Genomic DNA, 24,729 nt, shown 5'->3' on the forward strand with positions numbered 1-24,729 from the left:
AGTTAAGACACAAGTAAGCTGTTATCGGTGGACGGTCAGATACTGTAGATTTTGGAGGGAGTATTACAGGATGAGGACATGACCTATGACCTCACTGTATAAAGTTTTAGGTAGGATACAGGTTTGGTCAGGAAAGTAAGGAGTGTATTATAGGACCATGGGGTTGGGAGAGGGTGCTAAGAGTGAAATAAAATGTGAGGGCTAGGAGGTGTTAAAGTACTGCCCTGGAATGTGGACGTTATAACTACCAATCGTAATTGCCAAAGCTCGACAGAGTACATTCTTCACAAATCATAGGGTCTTGGGGACAAGCAACATGTTTCACTCCAGTAGAAATTACAGACTTGTTGTGTAAATAAACCAAGCCAGAAAGAGAGAGAGAGCCGCTGGCCGCAGTTCTCCCCTCTCCATCCAGCATCACACGCACAGCCATCTGCACCAGGAGAGAGATGAGATAAGAAAGAGGAGAAAGAATAGATAAAGAAAGAGGCAAGAGGCATTTCATTGTGACCTCAGAGCTTGTTCAGAACACAAGAGAGAACAACTGTACCCACTCCTCACCAGTCATCACTCACCCTGTGTACAGACACCGTGGGCACCGCAGGCGGACGGTTGGCACACCAGGTTGTCACAGCCAGTCCCACTCCAGCCCTCCTGGCATTGGCAGTGCCCATCGATGTACATCCCGTGACCGCTGCAGTCCTCAGGCTGGCACTGGGGATGGTGGACACACAGGATGGTGGACACACAGGATGGTGGAGACCCGCCGAGGGCAGCGCCACATGGGGTCTGAGACACTGAAGGAGGGAACCGATAGGCGAGATGGGGAACATGGAGACAAAGAAAGCAGGTGAGAGAATGAATATCATGAATAGAAATTGCAGTGTGTCAAACAGCAACAACATTTGACTAAAATAAAAGTCACAATAAGCAGCTACATAAACCTTGTAATGTTATTGCAATGAACATGTGACCTAAGCTCTCTGTTTGGCTTACCAGTGGTCTGAGGGGTAGCTGGTCAATGAGCCATTTGCCACGTAAGTGGAGGAACCACCCCCATCCAGGTTGATGGCGTTGATGACCCCCTGACCTTTCAGAAAATGTGCCAACTCCCAAAGAGTCATGCTAGAGAGGAATGAACAGTTGGTACAACACCACTAGTAGTACAGTACCATAAGGCCATATAGGAGAAAGGTGCATGCATTTCATGCAAAACAAATCCATAAGGATTTCTGAAGCAATGTCGATTGGGTGAAAAATAAGGTCAATTCATTGGAGAAGGTCAGTGGTTGGTCTGATATGCACCGAGAGACTGTGCTGACTAGATACGATTTATTGACTTTATATGGCCTGATATTGAGTGGAGAGGCCATGGACATGAACAGACATGTCCCCTTGTGGTCTTTTCAAAGCCATTTCTTTAACAAACTCATGAATCTCTAGGTCAATGAGGTCATTTGTTCATTGCACCGGTGCAGAGAAAGCCAGATCAATAGAATTGATCAGAGCCTTATTACTTAGCCCTATCTCCTTTCATATGCCTAAATGACCCCACCTGTCTCCTATCAAACCTGCATTGTCCAACCTGCATTGTTTCACTTTGACCACGCATTTTCTCTCCCTCCCACTGTATTCCCTTTGTCTCCCACAATCCTCTTTCCACTTCCCCCTCAACCAGTTACACCGGTATTATTTTCCACCCTTTTTCTCCCCCCCAGCCCCATCTCTTTTACATTTTTACCCTCTGCGGTCCCTCTATGTGGAACAGGCAGGGTAGTCTAGTGGTTAGAGCGTTGGACTAGTAACCAGAAGGTTGCAAGTTCAAATCCCCGAGCTGACAAGGTACAAATCTGTTGTTCTGCCCCTGAACAGGCAGTTAGCCCACTGTTCCTAGGCCATCATTGAAAGTAAGAATTTGTTCTTAACTGACTTGCCTAGTTAAATAAAAGGTCAAATATTTATTTTTTCACCTGGCTAGCTTTGTTGGCTTCCACAAGAAATGTTTATACTTCAGTTTGTGACAGTTAAATATCTTAGTGTTGACAGCCCTCAGGCTCTGGTCTATGAAAAATCTATTGGGGGGGGGGGGGGAATGAGATGTGGGGGCAAATCTGTCGTTCTGCCCCTGAACAGGCAGTTAACCCACTGTTCGTAGGCCGTCATTGAAAATATGAATTTGTTCTTAACTGACTTGCCTAGTTAAATAAAAGACAGGATCCGTTTCCCCTCCTCATCGTGACCAACCGCTGTCCTGGCCGACATCATGTCCACAAAATGGCGGAAATTACCTGCGGAATCAAATGCATGAAAATGTAATTGAAGCATTCTGGCTGAATTTGATAGAATACATCATTGTTGTTTTAACTTAGCCAGAATGGGCAAACAGTGTTTCACCATACGCCTTAGTGAATTGTGCCACAGGAAATTTCTCTTCATATTTCTAAATGTATTTTTTATTGTGTATTATGACAACTCTGTTTTAAATGGCCATGTTATATGAGTGATGTGAAGCCAAAAACAGATTTCTACATCAAGTCTAGGACAAAGTTACCGCTAAGTGCTAACGTAAGGCCAGTCCTGCTTTTTACTTCCTAATCTAATGGTTGAGGAAGCCGATGCTAGACCTGCACTTAATGGGAGACTTTACCTAAAGTAATATTAAAAGATGTCAATACTAACTAACTACATACCTCTAGCATTTTAAGTAAGTATGGCTAAGTTGAAGACATCCTCAGTATCCTTCAGTAGCGACCTGTCTCCTTGCTCACTCAGCATCTATGCTCTGGTTAATGTAGACCTGGCTGTCTCGGAGCAGCCACACCACCCCACTGACCAACTGCACAATGGGGTTGGCCTCATCAGAGAGATAACTTGAGGGAAAGAAGTAGAGAAACAGGGATGTAAAGAGGGAAAATCAGGGACAAAAATGAGGAAAAAGTAAATAACATCATCCAGTGCCATCTCAAGAAAGGAATAACCAACTGTGGAACAATGTGCTCATGAGAGCACATACTTCGATACTCATGTTAAAAAGGGTACATTCAGCAATCTAGTGAGATAAAATAAGTTCAAGTGCATCCTAAATCTCCGTACACATCGGGGTAGCCTAGTGGTTAGAGCGTTGGACTAGTAACCAAAAGGTTGCAAGTTCAAATCCCCGAGCTGACATGGTACAAATCTGTCGTTCTGCCCCTGAACAGGCAGTTAGCCTAGGAACAGTGGGCTGTCATTGAAAGTAAGAATTTGTTCTTAACTGACTTGCCTAGTTAAGTAAAGGTAAAGTATTTATTTTTTCGCCTGGCTAGCTAGGAGGGGGGGGGGCACATTGGACACATTGAATGCTTTGGTGAGTCTGCCCATACAATATTACATCAACCACGCCACAACAACCAAGCAGCCGTCTGTTCCAGGTGGCTGGTTTTATTGGTTCAGGGACCACTGCTTTTTTCACTGCTCTTATTTTTCCCATCAAACGTGCATGAACGTAAACACCCTTATCTGGGTAACAGGAACATTCCAAGTTAGAGCCATTACTCTACACAGAATGACTGACAGGTCAACACAACACTTCTCCAGGGAACAGGGAGTCCCGTTCTAATCTAATTGGTTATGTTCCAAAGGTGACGTCATATTACGCGATAGGGTTATAAACATAAGAACTTCATATTTTATGATAACAGGATCAGTGTTCCACAAACTCAACTACAAGCCTTGACAGCATTTGTCTAGAAAAAGTCATGAAGTGCAAATTTAAAAAAATTAAAACCACAAATGGAGCTCAAATTGAGTAGAGAGAGATTGAGAAGGAAATTTTACAAGACCGGCAGCTCTTTCCCAAAAAACAGTGTACCGTCCCTCCTGATGCCAAACTGGGCATTCTGCTCCCCTCGGCTGTCCCTCACTTGCACCACGTCACTGACTACATTCCCCAAACACTCCCCAGTCCTAGTACCAAAGAACCCTCCATTCTGGGCATAGAGACACCTGGCAGCGTTAGACGTTTCCTCCACCGCCTCCCGCTGGTTCACCCCGCACCCCCTCGGCTCCAGCACAGACACCGTCCTCAGTGGGTCGTGGACCACTGCAATGTGACCTGTGGCAGGGAGGAAATCTTTTCATGACAAAAGCCTAATATTGTAATGGTATGGTGTTTAAAACTGTTGAATAGATATGGAAACAAAAATAGTACATTTTGCCATAAAGAATTAAAATGGGGTAATTGTAGGGGTATTTTCCAAATGTATATTTCCTCCACTGACCTGTGACCCATCGGGTTGTGCCAGGGACGTCAGAGATGAAGACTTTGGACTCAGCAGCGGGCACCCCAGTGTGGTTGCTGGCGGGCCAGGTCTGGTGGGCGACGTTGCCATGGACAACGGGCTGGCAGTCTCGGACATGACGGTGGGAGTATGAGGGTCCATGGTTATGGCCGTAGGAGTACAGAGATGGGTCATCATCCAATGAGGGACTGAAGAGCAAATACCTGGTTGTTTCAACTTTATTTACTCATGATACACTTATCTTGAATTCATATTGCATTAAACGTTAAGCAAAATAGACAAACTGCATTCAAAGAAATCAAGATCTGCAGCAAAACTGTTTAGAACGTTTTTCTTTAAAGTAAAAGCACCCGTCACACATTTGAGTTATGTCCAAAACACTTTAATCTCAAACAATTGACTTATTATCAGTGTCCATAGATTGTTAGTCATGTGAAGAAAACAAATAAGAAAAAGCCTCTGGCCACATCCAACCATCCTTGGTACGTCTCAACGCTCATGTCACCCCATTGAATTTGAAATGGTTAAGATAAGTGTTAATAAAGATGCACTACGCAGAAATCGCACCTTATTTCAGTCTCAGTAATAAAACAAGCAAGTATAGTATCATTGTACCATTTAAACCGCTGTGAAATATATTTTCCATAACCAAAAATATTGTATTTTTAGCCATTTGAAGCTTGGTGTACAAAACTGAAAGACGTAAAAATTAAACTAAAACGGAAAGCATATAAATAGGGCACATAGACCACATCACCTGCGTCCTAGACTTGCTTTTCAATGAGAATGGGTCTTCTATACCATTAGACAACATATGGCAGCTTATGCTACTTGACAAGATGAGAGAAACGCTGGAGAGGTTGTAGTAACAAAGTAAAGACAGGGTCTGTAAAACCAGACAAACTTGAGTTGAGAATCGATTACTAGGATTTGATTTACATAATTTGAGATACAAGCACAGGACTATACAACACTGCCCTCTAGTGTTGATGAAATGCAACTGCCGGAACCTTCAAGATGAGTTGTGCTTAAATGCTGAGAAGAAACATCTCTGCCTCAATGAAATTACATGTGTACTTTAGATAATATAACATTTGTAAAGAATATGGGAGGAGTTATTTCAAGCATAAAAAAAAGCTCATATTTCACATTAGCAATGATAAGTACAATGTACAGTTGAAGACAGAAGTTTACATACACCTTAGCCAAATACATTTAAACTCAGTTTTCACAATTCCTAACATTTAATCCAAGTAAAAATTCCCTGTCTTAGGTCAGTTAGGATCACTTTATTTTAAGAATGTGAAGTGTCAGAATAATAGTACGGAGAATGTTTTCAGCTTTTATTTCTTTCACCACATTCCCAGTGGGTCAGAAGTTTACATACACTCAATTAGTATTTGGTAGCATTGCCTTTAAATTGTTTAACTTGGGTCAATAATTGTGGGTAGCCTTCCACAAGCTTCCCACAATAAGTTTGGTGAATTTTGGCCCATTCCTCCTGACAGAGCTGGTGTAACTGAGTCAGGTTTGTTGGCCTCCTTGCTCGAACACACTTTTACAGTTCTGCCCACAAATTTTCTATAGGATTGAGGTCAGGGCTTTGTGATGGCCACTCCAATAAATTTACTTTCTTGTCCTTAAGCCATTTTGCCACAACTTTGGAAGTATGCTTGGGGTCATTGTTCATTTGGAAGGCCCATTTGAGACAAAGCTTTAACTTCCTGACTGATGTCTTGAGATGTTGCTTCAATATATCCACAATTTTCCTACCTCATGATGCCATCTATTTTGTGAAGTGCACCAGTTCATCCTGCAGCAAAGCACCCCCACACCATGATGCTGCCACCCCTGTGCTTCACAGTTGGGATGGGGTTCTTTCGCTTGCAAGCCTCCCCCTTTTTCCTCCAAACATAATGATGGTCATTATGGCCAAACGGTTCTATTTTTGTTTCATCAGACAAGAGGACATTTCTCCAAAAAGTACAATCTTTGACCCCATGTAAAGATGCAAACCGTAGTCTGGCTTTTTCATGGAGGTTTTTTTGTGGCTTCCTCCTTGCTGAGCAGCCTTTCAGGTTAGTCGATATATGACTCGTTTTACTGTGGATATAGATACTTTTGTACCCGTTTCCTCCAGCATCTTCACAAGGTCCTTTGCTGTTCTGTGATTGATTTGCACTTTTTGCACCAAAGTAAGTTCACCTCTAGGAGACAGAACGCATCAGGAACGGTATGATGGCTGCCTAGCAGACTTGCCAAAACTAGTGTGTTAACAAGACATTTGTGGAGTGGTTGAAAAACAAGTTTTAATGACTCCAACCTAAGTATATGTAAACTTCCAACTTCAACTGTATATGTTTATTTCAGATAGGTCCTCCGCTTGCAGTGACGCTAAGTGTACGAAAGACTTCTTCACTTGACTGAACATGTTTGCGTTAATTAAATAGCCTATTCACACAGCCTAGTACAGTCACGCAGGGAAAACATACTGTTGTCAGAGACAAGAATGACTTTGCTCTTTACTGCTGCCACTGCACTAGATAAACATAAATCAAGCAAGTGCCTGGCTTTAACTGATCAAAATATTTATTAATTAGTTTATTAATTCCCAAAACCTGGCTGAACATAGGCAGGGAATAATTTACCCTGATGCACTTTACTCAATACATTTTCATACTGGTCACCATTGGAAATAGAACCTAAAACCATGACATTGCAAGCTCCATGTTCTGCCAACTGAACTACACGGGACTACCACGTCAGATGGGTGCGGTGTCCTCACAAGCTGTCCTAACAAGATTCCGGTCTGCCTCCCTGAGACAGCAGCCCAAGCAATCTAGCTAGCGAGCAGGCTAGCTTGTTAACTTCTGAGTCTGATTGTGAAAGTTTTGCTTCCGAACTAGACACGACGGCCCTTACCCAATATTGTTGCACTCCGAAATCCAAATACCATGCCATATCAGGACCAATGCAAAGTGACAATTAATTGAAACTGTTGCCATATGACAGCATCGACATTGAAAGTGTGTAACTGGCTCACTCTACTTTTAAGCTCCCATAATCATAGCGAGGGAAGTCATATGACCCTGTCCAGGACAAGAGCACGTCAAGTTCTGTTTACTTTGCCTGCTGCAAAGGTCTACTATAAATGAAACTCTGAAATGCACAGTTGTAGCTGCTACATATTTTTCGCTAAATTAGAACTAATTGTCTTCCTTGTGATAAATACTTTACCTAAAACGAGTGTTCTGTATTTAAAAGTACAACATAAAGCGGAACACATGAACTAGGGAGGAATACTTTTGTTGTGACACAAGGTAAAGGTGAAAGTTGAAGGGTATGTTGTGAACATGGCATCTGGCATTAGTGCAAAGCATGGATTATTAACCACAAAATGTTCGGTGTTTCACTCACTCCAAAGAAATATATTGCCACACGCTATTTGTATTCAACGACCTACCGAAGTAAAATGTATACGAGCTTCAACAAACTCCACTGCAGAATCTCGGCATAACGAAAAATACTGTATCGATATTGTGAGGTAAGTAAGCCAGTTTGCTAGCTAGCTAAATATGGCTAAATGGTATGACTAGCAAGCATCCTTCTAAGCACAAATTGCATGGGCCCCTCTGACTGGCTACATTGTACAGCTAGTTGCATGGTTGGGTTTTAATTCCTGTTAATTTAGAAAGTAAACCAAATGCATTTCAATTCCAATTGTTCCTCGTTGAAATGCATTGAAGATAATTGGAATGTCAGTGCATATACTGAATTGAAGTGGAATTGACCCCAACCCTGGCTAGTTGTTTGTTTTTGTTACATGTGTTACTGCATCTAATGTTTTCATTTTGAAGAAGTTAGTCCACCAATAGCATTACACTTGACTTGTTTTGATTAACTTGCCTGTGTCCACTGCCTTGTTTCCCCAGGTCTCGGGACTATGACGGTTTTGTGTCCTCCCTGCTTCTCCCTGAGGATGCCCGGCGCTCCTCACTGGCCCTGAGGGCCTTCAATGTCGAGCTGGCTCAGGCAGGTATTCCAGAAAGTTCAGCACTGAGTGCCTTCAGAAAGTATTCATACCCCTTGACTTGTTCCACATTTTGTGTTACAACCTTAATTCAAAATTGATAATTATATATTTTTTTTTTCTCACCCATCTGAGCACAATACCGCAAAATGACAAAGTGAAGACATTTTTGCAAATAATTTAAATACAGAAATATCTCATTTACATAAGTATTCACACCCCTGAGTCAATACTTTGTAGAAGCACCTTTGGCAGCAATTACAACTGTGAGTCTTTCTGGGTAAGTCTCTTAAGAGCATTGAACACCTGGATTGTGCAACATTGGCCATTTTATTATTTTCAGAATTCTTCACACTCGGTTACATTGGTTGTTGATTATTGCTAGACAATCCCTTTCAAGTCTTGCCATATATTTTCAAGCACTTTTAAGTCAAAACTGGAACTCGACACTCAGGAACATTTCACTGTCTTCTTGGTGAGCAACTCCAGTGTAGATTTGACCTTGTGTTTTAGGTTATTTTCCTGCTGAAAGATGAATGTGTCTACCAGTGTCTGTTGGAAAGCAGACTGAACCAGTTTTTCCTCTAGGATTTTGCCTGTGCTTAGCTCTATTATGTTTATTTTTATTACCAAAAACTCCCTAGTCCTTGCCAATGACAAGCAAACCCATAACATGACACAGCCATCACCATGCTTGAAAATAGGAAGAGTGGTACTCATTGATGTGTTGTGTTGGATATCCCCAAACATAATGCTTTTTATTCAGGACATAAAGTTAATTTCTTTGCCACATTTTTGCAGTTCTACTTATACACTTCCGGCGCCGACAGAGATGGCCGCCTCGCTTCGCGTTCCTAGGAAACTATGCAGTTTTTTGTTTTTTTACGTGTTATTTCTTACATTAGTACCCCAGGTCATCTTAGGTTTCATTACATACAGTCGAGAAGAACTACTGAATATAAGATCAGCATCAACTCACCATCAGTACGACCAAGAATATGTTTTTCGCGACGCGGATCCTGTGTTCTGCCTTACAAACAGGACAACGGAGTGGATCCTATGCAGCGACCCAAAAAAACGACTCCGAAAGAGAGGGAAACGAGGCGGTCTTCTGGTCAGACTCCGGAGACGGGCACAGCGCGCACCACTCCCTAGCATTCTTCTTGCCAATGTCCAGTCTCTTGACAACAAGGTTGATGAAATCCGAGCAAGGGTAGCATTCCAGAGGGACATCAGAGACTGTAACGTTCTTTGCTTCACGGAAACGTGGCTTACTGGAGAGACGCAATCCGAAGCGGTGCAGCCAACAGGTTTCTCCACGCATCGCGCAGACAGGAAAAAACATCTTTCTGGTAAAAAGAGGGGCGGGGGCGTATGCCTTATGACTAACGTGACATGGTGCGATGAAAGAAACATACAGGAACTCAAATCCTTCTGTTCACCTGATTTAGAATTCCTCACAATCAAATGTAGACCGCATTATCTACCAAGAGAATTCTCTTCGATTATAATCACAGCGGTATATATCCCCCCCCAAGCAGACACATCGATGGCTCTGAACGAACTTTATTTAACTCTCTGCAAACTGGAAACAATTTATCCGGAGGCTGCATTCATTGTAGCTGGGGATTTTAACAAGGCTAATCTGAAAACAAGACTCCCCAAATTTTATCAGCATATCGATTGCGCAACCAGGGGAGGAAAGACCTTGGACCATTGTTACTCTAACTTCCGCGACGCATATAAGGCCCTGCCCCGCCCCCCTTTCGGAAAAGCTGACCACGACTCCATTTTGTTGATCCCTGCCTACAGACAGAAACTAAAACAAGAGGCTCCCACGCTGAGGTCTGTCCAACGCTGGTCCGACCAAGCTGACTCCACACTCCAAGACTGCTTCCATCACGTGGACTGGGAGATGTTTCGTATTGCGTCAGATAACAACATTGACGAATACGCTGATTCGGTGTGCGAGTTCATTAGAACGTGCGTTGAAGATGTCGTTCCCATAGCAACGATTAAAACATTCCCTAACCAGAAACCGTGGATTGATGGCAGCATTCGTGTGAAACTGAAAGCGCGAACCACTGCTTTTAATCAGGGCAAGGTGTCTGGTAACATGACCGAATACAAACAGTGCAGCTATTCCCTCCGCAAGGCTATCAAACAAGCTAAGCGCCAGTACAGAGACAAAGTAGAATCTCAATTCAACGGCTCAGACACAAGAGGCATGTGGCAGGGTCTACAGTCAATCACGGACTACAGGAAGAAACCCAGCCCAGTCACGGACCAGGATGTCTTGCTCCCAGGCAGACTAAATAACTTTTTTGCCCGCTTTGAGGACAATACAGTGCCACTGACACGGCCTGCAACGAAAACATGCGGTCTCTCCTTCACTGCAGCCGAGGTGAGTAAGACATTTAAACGTGTTAACCCTCGCAAGGCTGCAGGCCCAGATGGCATCCCCAGCCGCGCCCTCAGAGCATGCGCAGACCAGCTGGCCGGTGTGTTTACGGACATATTCAATCAATCCCTATACCAGTCTGCTGTTCCCACATGCTTCAAGAGGGCCACCATTGTTCCTGTTCCCAAGAAAGCTAAGGTAACTGAGCTAAATGACTACCGCCCCGTAGCACTCACATCCGTCATCATGAAGTGCTTTGAGAGACTAGTCAAGGACCATATCACCTCCACCCTACCTGACACCCTAGACCCACTCCAATTTGCCTACCGCCCAAATAGGTCCACAGACGATGCAATCTCAACCACACTGCACACTGCCCTAACCCATCTGGACAAGAGGAATACCTATGTGAGAATGCTGTTCATCGACTACAGCTCGGCATTCAACACCATAGTACCCTCCAAGCTCGTCATCAAGCTCGAGACCCTGGGTCTCGACCCCGCCCTGTGCAACTGGGTACTGGACTTCCTGACGGGCCGCCCCCAGGTGGTGAGGGTAGGCAACAACATCTCCTCCCCGCTGATCCTCAACACTGGGGCCCCACAAGGTTGCGTTCTGAGCCCTCTCCTGTACTCCCTGTTCACCCACGACTGCGTGGCCACGCACGCCTCCAACTCAATCATCAAGTTTGCGGACGACACAACAGTGGTAGGCTTGATTACCAACAACGATGAGACGGCCTACAGGGAGGAGGTGAGGGCCCTCGGAGTGTGGTGTCAGGAAAACAACCTCACACTCAACGTCAACAAAACTAAGGAGATGATTGTGGACTTCAGGAAACAGCAGAGGGAACACCCCCCTATCCACATCGATGGAACAGTAGTGGAGAGGGTAGCAAGTTTTAAGTTCCTCGGCATACACATCACAGACAAACTGAATTGGTCCACTCACACAGACAGCATCGTGAAGAAGGCGCAGCAGCGCCTCTTCAACCTCAGGAGGCTGAAGAAATTCGGCTTGTCACCAAAAGCACTCACAAACTTCTACAGATGCACAATCGAGAGCATCCTGGCGGGCTGTATCACCGCCTGGTATGGCAACTGCACCGCCCTCAACCGTAAGGCTCTCCAGAGGGTAGTGAGGTCTGCACAACGCATCACCGGGGGCAAACTACCTGCCCTCCAGGACACCTACACCACCCGATGTCACAGGAAGGCCATAAAGATCATCAAGGACATCAACCACCCGAGCCACTGCCTGTTCACCCCGCTATCATCCAGAAGGCGAGGTCAGTACAGGTGCATCAAAGCTGGGACCGAGAGACTGAAAAACAGCTTCTATCTCAAGGCCATCAGACTGTTAAACAGCCACCACTAACACTGAGTGGCTGCTGCCAACACACTGACACTGACTCAACTCCAGCCACTTTAATAATGGGAATTGATGGGAAATGATGTAAATATATCACTAGCCACTTTAAACAATGCTACCTTATATAAATGTTACTTACCCTACATTATTCATCTCATACGCATACGTATATACTGTACTCTATATCATCGACGGTATCCTTATGTAATACATGTATCACTAGCCACTTTATACTATACTATGCCACTTTGTTTACATACTCATCTCATTTGTACATACTGTACCCGATACCATCTACTGTATCTTGCCTATGCTGCTCTGTACCATCACTCATTCATATATCCTTATGTACATATTCTTTATCCCCTTACACTGTGTACAAGACAGTAGTTTTGGAATTGTTAGTTAGATTACTTGTTATTACTGCATTGTCGGAACTAGAAGCACAAGCATTTCGCTACACTCGCATTAACATCTGCTAACCATGTGTATGTGACAAATAAAATTTGATTTGATTTGCAAACAGGATGCATGTTTTGGAATATGTGTTCTGTACAGGCGTCCTTCTTTTCACTCTGTCAATTAGGTTAGTATTGTGGGATAACTACAATGTTGATCCATCCTCCATTTTCTCTTATCACAGCCATTAAACTCTAACTGTTTTAGTCACCATTGGCCTCATGGTGAAATCCCTGAGCGTTTTCCTTCCTTTACGGCAACTGAGTTAGGAATGATGCCTGTATATTTTTGTTGTTGTTGCCATCTATCAATAGGTGCCCTTCTTTGCGAGGCATTGGAAGACCTCCCTGGTCTTTGTGGTTGAATCTTTGTTTGAAATTCACTACTCGACTAAGGGACCGTACAGATAATTGTATGTGTGGGGTACAGAGATGAAGTAGTCATTCAAAAATCATGTTAAACACTATTATTGCACACAGATTGAGTCCATGCAACTTATTATGTGACTTGGTTATTACATCTTTAATCCTGAATTTATTTTGGCTTGCCATAACAAATGGGTTGAATGACTCAATACATTTCAGGTTTTTATTTTTTATTCATTTGTAAACATTTAGAAAAGCAATTCCACTTTGACATCATGGGTTATTGTGTATAAGCCAGTGAGATAAAAAATCTCAATTGAATCCATTTTAAATTCAAGCAGTAACACAAAATGTGTAAAGAGTTGAGGGGTGTGAATACTTTCTGAAGGCACTGTATGAATATGTATATGCATATATTGGAAATGATGATACTATAATCCTCGGGGTAGTCATATGTCCAGAGCTAAGTGTTGATGTTCAGGCATCCTGCTGTTGAAGATAATGCTGTTATGTCTAGAATAATACATCAACTTATAGACCTAGATATGAAGGATAACGGTGAGGGAATGGTCTAGTAAAGCGAGGCATTTTTCATGCAAATCTGTATGCCTAACAGTATAAACTTATTAATTGAAGATGTCTTCTGAAAGGAATTGAGAAAAGCCTCGCTTTTTTGTTTCTCTCCAAGGTGAAGGACTCTTTTTCTCAGAAGACCATAGGTCTGATGCGGATGCAGTTCTGGAAGACTACAGTGGAGGAAATCTACAGGGACGACCCCCCAGTGCAGCCTGTCAGTGCAGAACTATGGAGGGTCAGTCTGGAGTAGATATCTTCTGTTTTTATTTTCATGAATACATCTGGCGGCTATCGCAGTCTACAGTATAACGTTTGGACTTTGCCATTAAACATAGTACATATCAAATGCATTGGAAAAGCTGTTTTAAATATCTTCAAATATCTCCTTTTGCAGGCGGTGAAGAAACACTACCTGACAAAGAGGTGGATGCTTAGAATAATCTCTGAGAGAGTAAGCAAATGTTGCATTTTAGGTCATGGATTTGGGTGGGTTCAATTCTAGTTCTGTTTAATTTATTTGAAGTATGTCTCTACTGTTGCCAACAGGAGAAAGACATGGAAGACAGAGCTTATAGAAACCTCCAGGAGTTGGAGGCCTATTCAGAGAATACCCAGTCCTCACTACTGTACCTTCTTCTGGAGAGTTTAGGTGAGCAGGTGTATCTGTGTTTTGTGCTCGACTCCACTGACTGAAGAGAGTGTACAGCATGTGCATTGTTCTGTTCCCGAGGGGGAAAAAACATCTAATTTTATATTCACAATTAACTTCCCAGTGTTCAAGTACCTCTTAGAAATGATGAGAATCGTGCTTGCAAATGCAGCACATTGACTAAATTGAGAAAGATGAGAATTGCAGCCAGCGAATGGAACATTGCCGGGAACTTTGTAACTGATCTCCTGTCCAGCCTTTCAGCAAAAATCTACAACAGAAATGACCCATTTCCACTCTACATTAAACACATTCTCACATTCTCAATAGATTCCATAGAGCCAAAGAAATGGATGACAATGACTCTGCTCCTTCCCTATTTGGAAGAACCTTGACAGGAACAGTCACATTATACTGTGTGTGTACGGTGCATTCTGAAAGTTTTCAGACCCCTTGACTTTTTCCACATTTTGTTACGTTACAGCCTTGTTTTAAAATGGATTAAATAAAACATTTTCCTCATCAATCTACACACAATACCCCATAATGACAAAGTGAAAACAGGTTTTTAGAATTGTTTGATCATTTGTTAAAAATAAAACAGAAATACCTTATTTACATAACTATTCAGACCCTTTGCTATGAGACTTGAAATTGACCTCAGGATCATCCTTGAGATGTTTCTACAACTTGGTTGTAGTCCACCTGTGGTAAATTCAATTGATTGGACATGATTTGGAAAGGCACACACCTGTCTATAAAAAGGTCCCATAGTTGACAGGGCATGTCAGAGCAAAATCCAGGCCATGAGGTTGAAGGAATTCTCTGTAGAGCTCCGAGACAGGATTGTGTTGAGGCACAGATCTGGGGAAGGGTACCAACATATTTATGCAGCATTGAAGGTCCCCAAGAACACAGTGGCCTCCATCATTCTTAAATGGAAGAAGTTTGGAACCACCTAGAGCTGGCCGCCTGGCCAAACGGAGCAAATGGAAACGGAGGAGAAGGGCCTTCGTTAGGGAGGTGATCAAGAACCTGATGGTAACTATGACAGAGCTCCTCTGTGGAAATGGGAGAACCTTCCAGAAGGACAACCATCTCTGCAACACTCCACCAATCAGTCCTTCATGGTAGAGGGGCCAGATGGAAGCCACTCCTCCAGTAAAAGGAACATGACAGCCCGCTTGGACTTTGCCAAAAGGCACCTCAAGTACTCTGACCATGAGAAACAAGATTCTCTTGTCTGATGAAACCAAGGTTGTACTCTTTGGTCTGAATGCCAAGAATCACATCTGGAGGAAACCAGACACCATCCCTACAGTGAAGCATGGTGGTGGCAGCATCATGTTGTGTGGATGTTTTCAGCAGCAGGGACTGGGAGACTAGTTAGGATTGAGGGAAAGACGAACAGAGCAAAGTACAGAGAGATCCTTTATGAAAACCTGCTCCAGTGTACTCAGGACCTCAGACTGTGGTGAAAGTTCACCTTCCTACAGGACAATGACCCTAAGCACACAGCCGAGACAATGCAGGAATGACTTCGAGAGAAGTCTCCGAATGTCCTTGACTAGCCCGGACTTGAACCCGATCGAACATCTCTGGAGAGACGCTCCCAATCCAACCTGACAGAGCTTGAGGATCTACAGAGAAGAATGGGATAAACTCCTCAAATACAGGTGTGCCAAGCTTGTAGTGTCATACCCAAGAAGATTCGAGGCTGTGATTGGTGCCAAAGGTGCTTCAACAAAGTACTGAGTAAAGGGTCTGAATACTTATGTACATTTATTTTTAAAATATTTGCAAATATTCCTAAAAACCGGTTTTTGATTTGTCAGTATGGGGTATTGTTTGTAAATTGAGGGGGGAAAAAACATTTAAATAATTTTATAATAAAGCTGTAACGTAACAAAATGTGAAAAGTCAAGGGGTCTGTAAACTTTCCTGAATGCACCGTATACAAAATAATGATTACTTGAACATGCAGATTGTTTTATGAGAGGAAGACTTAGAAGCTGGTCAAGCTGTATTCACTTGAGCGATTAATTAAGTGCCATAATTTCTGCATTTCAAATACCTGCATTTCTGTGACTTGTTCGCATCTTCTCTTGTGGAATGTCATTATTTTGCCCCCCTCTGCCAAGGAACCTGTCACACTTGTTCCAGTCTAATTGACTAGAAGAGATGTCTGACTCAAAGCCTCAACCTATTTCAAGTACAGGGCACTCCGCATGAAAGCATTTCCCAGTTATTGATATCAAATGGGTGCGCTTCATTATTATAAATTATGTATACAAGAGAACAGTGTCTGCTTAAGGTTTTAGCATGGTCCTAGTCAATCAAAAACGGTAACTAGGTTTCTGAGGTAAACTAGAAGACAAATTCTTCTTGTACCTAGACAGCGCATGTTTAATTCAATAGAGTTTAGTAATTTGTTTTAAAAGTGGTGCAATGATTTAACTTTTATTTTTCTTTCTTCCCTGATTCCCTTTGTGTGTGTGTGTGTGTGTGTTTGTCCAGGTGTGAAAGATGTCCATGCTGATCATGCTGCCAGCCACATTGGTAAGGCCCAGGGGATTGTGACGTGCCTAAGAGCCACGCCCTACCACAGCAGCAGACGCAAAGTCTACCTACCTATGGACATCTGCATGCTGGTGAGTGACCATATCTGCAGCAGAGGTATCAAAATGATGACTTTCCTGCTGGTGACGTGTTGTACAGATGGATGCTACACTGCCATTCCAGATACACACACACACACACACACACACACACACACACACACACACACAGGCCTTTGTGACATTATATTCCTGCTAGACCGGTTTGGCATTATCAACACAGTGAGGGAGTGTGTCACTACTCCAAATGAAGTATGCCAGAGGCACAGTTATAATGACACTCCATGACAAATGCACTGGCTGTAGTTACAAGTCAAATTCACAGCCTTTGTCTGATCATCTGTCAACAAGGCCTCTGAGCCACAGCTGGAGTGACAGGGGACTGTGTGCAGCTGATTTATGATGTGACATCAGGAGATGTTTTTACCGCTACTAGTCCAGTGTGTGTGACAGTAGTGACCTCTAGTCCTGGTCTAGTCCTGAGCTCAATTGAAGCTTGCTAAAGCCTGGTGGGTTTTATCCACTTCCTGTGTCATTAAGGGACAGTGAGTGCTTTGCAATTTGCCAATTATTTTAATCCAGTCATAAGTTCATTGCTCTGGTCGGAAGCGGAAGGGACTGTTGGTGTCCAGGGGTTTAACTACTGCAGTCTCTGTCTGTGGTGATGTTACATTTATACAGGCTTTGGCAGTGGACCCTCTGTATGTTCGTGTTTTGTTGTTTTGCTCCCATTGCTTGACAACAGCTTCTAGCCTAGCTAATAACTTGCAATTCCAAGCTTCATTTTATTCAAATAGTATTGAAGTTACCTGACTTGATTGTTTAGTTTGTCAAGCTAATGTGTGTAGCAGCATGTCTACAGACACCGACCGCCTTGTGCTTTTGGGCAATACAAAATCTCATTGTCCTCATATTATTGTTAAACTAAACTCAGCAAAAAAAGAAACGCCCTCTCACTGTCAGCTGCGTTTATTTTCAGCAAACTTAACATGTGTAAATATTTGTATGAACATAACAAGATTCAACAACTGAGACAAACTGAATAAGTTCCACAGACATGTGACTAACAGAAATGGAATAATGTGTCCCTAAACAAAGGGGGGTCAAAATCAAAAGTAAGTCCGTATCTGGTGTAGAGGTCGACCGATTATGATTTTTCAATGCTGATACCGATTATTGGTGTATATATATAATAAATCAAATATTATAATAATATTTGTAATAATGACAATTACAAGGTGACAAGGTATAAATCTGTCGTTCTGCCCCTGAACAAGGCAGTTAACACACCGTTCCTAGGCCGTCATTGAAAATATGAATGTGTTCTTAACTGACTTGCCTAGTTAAATAAATGTTTTTTTAAATCGGCCATATCGGTGTCCAAAAATACAGATGTCCGATTGTTATGAAAACTTCAAATCGGCCCTAATTAATCGGCCATTCCGATTAATCGGTCGACCTCTAATCTGGTGTGGCCACCAGCTGCATTAAGTACTCCAGTGCATCTCCTCCTCATGGACTGCACCAGATTTGCCAGTTCTTGCTGTGAGATGTTACCCCACTCTTCCACCAAGGCACCTGCAAGTTCCCAGACATTTCTGGGGGGAATGGCCCTAGCCCTCACCCTCCGATCCAACAGGTCCCAGATGTGCTCAATGGGATTGAGATACGGGCTCTTCGCTGGCAATGGCAGAACACTGACATTCCTGTCTTGCAGGAAATCACTCACAGAAAGAGCAGTATGGCTGGTGCCATTGTCATGCAGGAGGGTCATGTCAGGATGAGCCTGCAAGAAGAGTAGGAGGATGTCTTCCCTGTATAATGCACAGCGTTGAGATTGCCTGCAATGACAACAAGCTCAGTCCGATGATGCTGTGACACACCGACCCAGATCATGGCGGACCCTCCACCTCCAAATCGATCCCGCTTCAGAGTACAGGCATCGGTGTAACGCTCATTCCTTCAACGATAAACACGACTCCGAACATCACCCCTGGTGAGACAAAACCGCGACTTGTCAGTGAAGAGCACTTTTTGCCTGGCCTGTCTAGTCCAGTGACTGTGGGTTTGTGCCCATAGACGACTTTGTTGCCGGTGACGTCTGCGGAGGACCTGCCTTACAACAGGCCTACAAGCCCTCAGTCCAGCCTCTCTCAGCCTATTGCGCACAGTCTGAGCACTGATGGAGGGATTGTCCTGGCGTAACTCAGGCAGTTGTTGTTGCCATCCTGTACCTGTCCCGCAGGTGTGATGTTTGAATGTACTGATGCTGTGCAGGTGTTACACGTGGTCTGCCACTGCGATCAGCTGTCTGTCCTGTCTCCCTGTAGCGCTGTCTTAGGCGTCTCACAATGCGGACATTGCAATTTATTGCCCTGGCCACATCTGCAGTCCTCAAGCCTTCTTGCAGCATGCCTAAGGCACTTTCACGCAGATGAGCAGGGACCCTGGGCATCTTTCTTTGTTGTTTTTCAGAGTCAGTAGAAAGGCCTCTCTAGTGTAACTGTGACCTTAATTGCCTACCGTCTGTAAGCTGTTAGTGTCTTAACGACCGTTCCACGGGTGCTTGTTCATTAATTGTTCATGGTTCATTGAACAAGCATGGGAAACCGTGTTTAAACCCTTTACAATGAAGATCTGTGAAGTTATTTGGATTTTTATGAATTATCTTTGAAAGACATGATCCTGAAAAGGGGACTTTTCTTTTTTTTGCTGAGTTTATATCAAACTAAACTCCTTATTTGTGGAATAAGATTACGATTAACCGTTTTATATATATTTTTTGCTGTCAAACTATCTGACTTGTACTCAGTTTCTAAACAACTTCTGTCTATCATGGGGTTGACGGCCACAGTGCTGTAAACACCTCAGGGCAGCCTGAGGCCATAACAATTTTTAAAGGAGAGAGAACTGAGATCTGACAATCGCTATACATACCGTGAATAATGAAGATAATTATCGAGAGCTTCACTTTGTTCGCCCCATTAGAGGCCATATGCTATCAGCATGAACAATTGGTTGGCTTGGCTAGAATAGTGGTTTGAAGGAACAAATCTCTCCTGTGTGAATAAGTGGTGTGAACAAAGGTGTGTGTCTGTCACCACCAGCACAGAGCCTCCCAGGAGGACTTCATCCGAGGAAGCCGGGAACAGAATGTGAGAGATGTGGTATATGACATTGCCAGCCAAGCCCACGTACACCTACAACACGTACGTAACCTGATGACATTAGGACAGTGTTCCTCCAATGTTATTTGGTGGGCTGTTCTTGCCGAACAGATTTACTGCTTGATTTGATTCAATTACATTTCTACATTTGCAGGGCTCTGATAGTGTATTCTCATGTGTGTTCAGTCGTTTTCTCGAATGGCTACCACAATGCCTTTTTTGTACCTGTACAACACATACATAATCATTTAATGTTGATGAATACTTGTAACTTTGTTTTATTGTGAGCTTCAAGTTAATTAAGGCTTGTTTGTACACAAGGAATTTAAAAGAGAAGCTGAAGTAGTCTGAAATGTAGTAGCTACTGGTGTTTTTATATGCACGTCCATCTCTGTTAAACGAATTATAGCTTTATTAGCCTGTGTTAGTCATTTTACTCAGTTTGAACCTTTTTGTCTCCACAGGCCAGATCATTCAGCAAGAACATACCAGCTTCCGCTTTCCCTGCCTTCCTCCAGACAGTGGGTTGTTGTTATTATTATAATAATGATTGGGTTATGTTGTGGTCACTGTGACTGATGTAACATCATGAAAAGGGTCTAATTTACTAAAACGTTGACCAAAGACAAGACTGAACTACGGGGCTTCTTTAGTCCTGGCACCAGGGAAGAGACCAGGTCTGCGTGTTAGTTTCTCTTCAAGTTCTCTTGTCATTTGTTTTTTAATGAATCCTCCAGTCATGTTCATCTGAACCTAGGTAAGGAGGAGCAGCCATCTTAAATGATCCTTTCTCTTCCTCAGCCACCTCCCAATATCCTCACATGGCTGTCTGTCTAGCCTAATCTCCCTCTCATCACAGCATGCTCCCCATCAGGCCTCAGACACACCTTTTACTGCTCCAATTTAAATCGCACCTGACAGACCACCAAGGGACTGCATTATGGGCTCTTACCACTGGCACTCTCAAAAGCAGTCTGATTCCCACAGAGAAGGGGCATGAAAGAGCGCAAGAAAGGAAGGGCAGAACATATTAACCAGAGGCTTGAGAATGAGGCCCAGGTGAAGAATTCGAGATAGACAAATGCCCCGCGTCGTGTGTTATGTTTTGAAGGGTGGATGGTCACAACGCTTGAGTGCTCCAACCAGCAGGGGTATGATGGTAATTAGAGAAAGAGAGAGCATTAATCCACTCAATTCTGTGTTCCTCTTTTATCCTCTCCATCCAGGACAATTTCCACAAATAGGATGCTCTATTGCTGCTGGTGCTATTACTATGTTAATCTGTTCTGATGCCTTAAAGGCTCTTTCCTCTCAGATGCTGAATCATATCATATGTTTTAGGCCGGGCTGGCTTTGTGTATCTAGGGCAAAGAGGAAGCACATTCCTGAGCTCTGAGATGACGCTCACGCTAGCTTCCACATGTAGAGAATAAGGACTGACAGACACACACAACACACACACAGGTGTGTTGATGCTGTGGATGCTGTTTCCCTCTCTCTGGCTGCTGTTCTAGGTGGTGCTGGAGGACTACCTTCAAAGGGTGCGGCGGGTAGACTTTGATGTGTTCCATCCCAGCCTACAGAAAAGAAACCCACTGATCCCCATCCAGCTCTATTTCCGCTCCTGGAAGAAGACCTATTGACCTGCATGGTGGGACCTTATCTTTAGCCCTATTGTAATTTATACCAGATTTCAACATCCGATTTCCCAAAGTCCTGCTCTCGTATGTTGGTTTCTAAGTAGACCAATCTACAACAGTGGATTTCAAGAGACTTCCATCTATGACGTCAGCAATCCCCAGAAAAGGATTCTGATTTAAAACATACCTCTGCCATCTAAACCAGTTCACCTGTGTTATTCCCTGTTGTAGACTAGACAGCTGAGGACCACAGACAGAGATTATTGCAAAGCAATAACTACAGTACTGGAGACTGAACTGATGCCCTGATATATTTCATATTTTCAGTAATAAATTGTGTAGCCATGTTGATGGTCTAAATGTTTTCTCTTTTTAAAGCTCTTCAATAAAGATGTCACAACCATAATAACAGTTATGTATATCATTCTGAATTGTGATGACATTTAAGAAAATATAGAGCTTTTTACTTGACTTAAGTGTGAATATCACTGTCCATATTTGCGGCACAAGCTGTATACATTCACAACAGCTTTTACCAGCACAAAATGATATGGTACTGTTGCTCCTGACAACCATTTACAGCCAAAGTAGGATGCAAGTGTATAATTAGCATAGTGCTTAGTTTACCAGAAAATGTCCGCCTCCAGTTGATTGTTTTGATCTGGACCAGATGCCAGGTTGTGGAGTTGAAAGGAAAAGGGCCATTTTGAACTGTTTATGTACTTATTTGGTTTTATTCTTCAAAACCATGAAACGCTAAGGCTTCACCTAATTAAAGATTGTCACAGAGAGGGCCAGGTCATTCACCCAAGTTAGTTTGATTATTTATTTAAATAATGTATTTTATTTATTATAGTATGTATTTTCCTCCCTGTTATGAATCATTACAGTCAGTGTGTTCCAGACCCTGATGATGCCCTCTTCAGACTAGGCTACCCTAGCCCTTCTGCCCTTAACAGAAGGGAAAGTCCTCCCATCCCACTTTTTCTGCCTGTTCTCAATGTTGCAAATAGCTGTAGCCTTCCAACGATTCATTGGGTTTTCTGTTCCCAAGCAACCCTCTGTGCTACTTCTGTCCGCTTACGGTTGTTTCTTATACATGCAAATACCTGTGGCCATTCGTTAGATTGCCATGGTAGGATGAAACATCAATCTTGATGCAGTCAATGGACTACTGATAAAATTAAGTTGGTATCATTCACTTGAAGCAACCCAGTGAAGTCCTGGACAAGTGCCATGTTTTGATGAGAAGTGCCTTGTACTTCTAACGGGAGAGACGGCGAGAGGGCGAACGCGACTAGAAGAGAGACATCCAGGATCAAAGGATATTTGATAGGTTGGTTTAAACCTTCACCAAAGATGAGCGAGCATCGTCAGAATGTATTTATGTTTTTCGTCGCCAAGCCTGTGATGGCCAAAATACAAACATGCACACAGGCAGGACTCAAATCAAATGTACCTTTTCTTTTGAACCAAGATACCAGTGTGTGATGGCCAGTCAGTTCTCTATAGTACTGTCTCTTTCGGAGAGAGAACACGTTGGTCTCATCCAATTGAAGATTCTCCCCACTGGGCACAGACGTCTGTTCCACATGGGTTCAGCGTCATTTCGTAGAAATTCTGTGGAAACGTTTATTCAACCAGTGTGTGCCCAGTGGGTCAGAATTAAACCAACTTGATTGTCGCCTCGCTGTTTGACTTCCTGCATTGTGCCGATGTGTCCTCTTGAAAACAGTTTGTTTAATAATGTAGGAATGATGACTTTGTTGTAAAGGAAGTGACCTGCAGTCTGAAGGGTGACCTATAATATGCTTAGGAAAGATGTTTCTTCCAGTAGATGCCACTTTTCTTGTCTAAGTATTGCTAGAATGTCAGTGGGGTGTTTCAAGGCTAACTGAACTGTGTGAACCTAGAACGATTGGTGTATGGCACTGCTGCTGGTACAAAGCATCTGGTCCTGTTATACTTCAAAGGAGGAGAGAACCAGGTATGAGTTATCAAGTCCCCAACTAGAATGCTAATGATCAAGCGTCATTAATTGGTCGTATTATGGTCTGTTGCTATGGAAACCTGCTCATCTTTCCAAGACTGCTAAATTGTGTCAACGATTAACACAAAGACTTGTGTTAACGATGTTAATTGTTATTCTAAGTAAAATAGGCACACTAATCCAGGAGATGTTGACCTGTGGTCTAGAGGTACAATTTAAATGCATCAACATGATGCCAATTTTACCGTTATATAACCATTTAGTGTCTAAATGCAGAATTGCATTTGACGGGATTGTCAAGCTAAATTAATTGCTGTGATGCATAACATATTTCGGTTCAATAAAAATTGTGTGCTGAACCCTACAAGGTTCCCTGTCTAGTCAAAAGCCTACTAATTCCATATTGCAGGAAATATAGGTCCATCCAAGCTCTCGATCCATTCCGTAATAAACAAAAATATAAATGCAACATGCAACAATTAAAATTGTTTTACTGAGTTACAGTTCATATAAATTCATTAGGCTCTAATCTATGGATTTTAGATGACTGGGAATACAGATATGCATCGGTTGGTCACAGATACCGTAAAAGAAAAAGGTATCTGTTGTGACTACCATTTGTCATTTATCTCTTGAGCTGTCTGTATCCTACTGACTGGTGTTTCTTTTATTTAAGACACTTAATATGCTTCTCTGCATCTCTGATAATATCTGTGTAAAAGATTGAAAGGAATGTGAGTCTTATCTAGTACTTATTTAGTAATTGCTTGCTTTTCAAAAGTCTACCAACCTTGCCAGCAGGCATGCCAGCCAATATACAGGTAACTGCCAAAATAATGGAAACACTTGAGTAAATGAGGGTTACAATATATATTGAAAGCAGGTGCTTCCACATGTGTGGTTCCTGAGTTAATTAAGCAATTAACATCCCATCATGCTTAGGGTCATGCATAAAAATGCTGGGCAGGCCATTATTTTTGCTATTATTTTGGCTACCATGGCTCTGTACCCATAGGATGACAATGCCTCGATCCACAGGGCACAAATGGTCACTGAATGGTTTGATGAGCATGAAAACAATGTAAACCATATGCCATTGTGGTCTCAGTCACCAGATCTCAACCCAGTTGAACACTTAAGGGAGATTCTGGAGTGGTGCCTGAGACAGCGTTTTCCACCACCA

At 42.9% G+C, this 24,729-nt stretch overlaps 1 protein-coding gene and 1 pseudogene across 2 annotated transcripts; one reads left to right on the plus strand and one right to left on the minus strand.

Annotated features, from left to right (window-relative positions):
• Window positions 1-10: 10 nt before the first annotated feature.
• LOC139392035 (N-acetylglucosamine-1-phosphodiester alpha-N-acetylglucosaminidase-like) lies at window positions 11-7,370 on the minus strand (annotated as a pseudogene).
• Window positions 7,371-7,372: 2 nt separating this feature from the next.
• LOC139392021 (NADH dehydrogenase (ubiquinone) complex I, assembly factor 6-like) lies at window positions 7,373-21,959 on the plus strand. 2 transcript variants are annotated; one of them, XM_071139668.1, is made up of 9 exons: window positions 7,373-7,824; window positions 8,213-8,312; window positions 13,595-13,717; window positions 13,877-13,933; window positions 14,029-14,131; window positions 16,649-16,782; window positions 19,857-19,958; window positions 20,381-20,437; window positions 21,431-21,959. In XM_071139668.1, exons 1-9 carry the CDS (start codon window positions 7,634-7,636, stop codon window positions 21,557-21,559), a joined length of 996 nt encoding a protein of 331 aa, XP_070995769.1. In that variant the 5' UTR covers window positions 7,373-7,633; the 3' UTR covers window positions 21,560-21,959. The 2 variants fall into 2 exon arrangements, with proteins under 2 accessions (XP_070995769.1, XP_070995777.1); XM_071139676.1 differs by having other exon boundaries at window positions 7,582-7,824; window positions 8,213-8,316.
• Window positions 21,960-24,729: the final 2,770 nt, after the last annotated feature.

The sequence above is a fragment of the Oncorhynchus clarkii genome, chromosome 3 (assembly GCF_045791955.1).
Source record: "Oncorhynchus clarkii lewisi isolate Uvic-CL-2024 chromosome 3, UVic_Ocla_1.0, whole genome shotgun sequence".
In the NCBI taxonomy this organism is placed as follows: domain Eukaryota; kingdom Metazoa; phylum Chordata; class Actinopteri; order Salmoniformes; family Salmonidae; genus Oncorhynchus; species Oncorhynchus clarkii.

Coding starts and splice junctions, on each gene's coding strand:
- LOC139392021 (XM_071139668.1), top strand. CDS start 7,634: ATGGCATCTGGCATTAGTGCAAAGCATGGATTATTAACCACAAAATGT. Junction 13,934..14,028: donor TTAGAATAATCTCTGAGAGA/GTAAGCAAATGT, acceptor TGTTGCCAACAG/GAGAAAGACATGGAAGACAG. Junction 20,438..21,430: donor TCCCTGCCTTCCTCCAGACA/GTGGGTTGTTGT, acceptor CTGCTGTTCTAG/GTGGTGCTGGAGGACTACCT.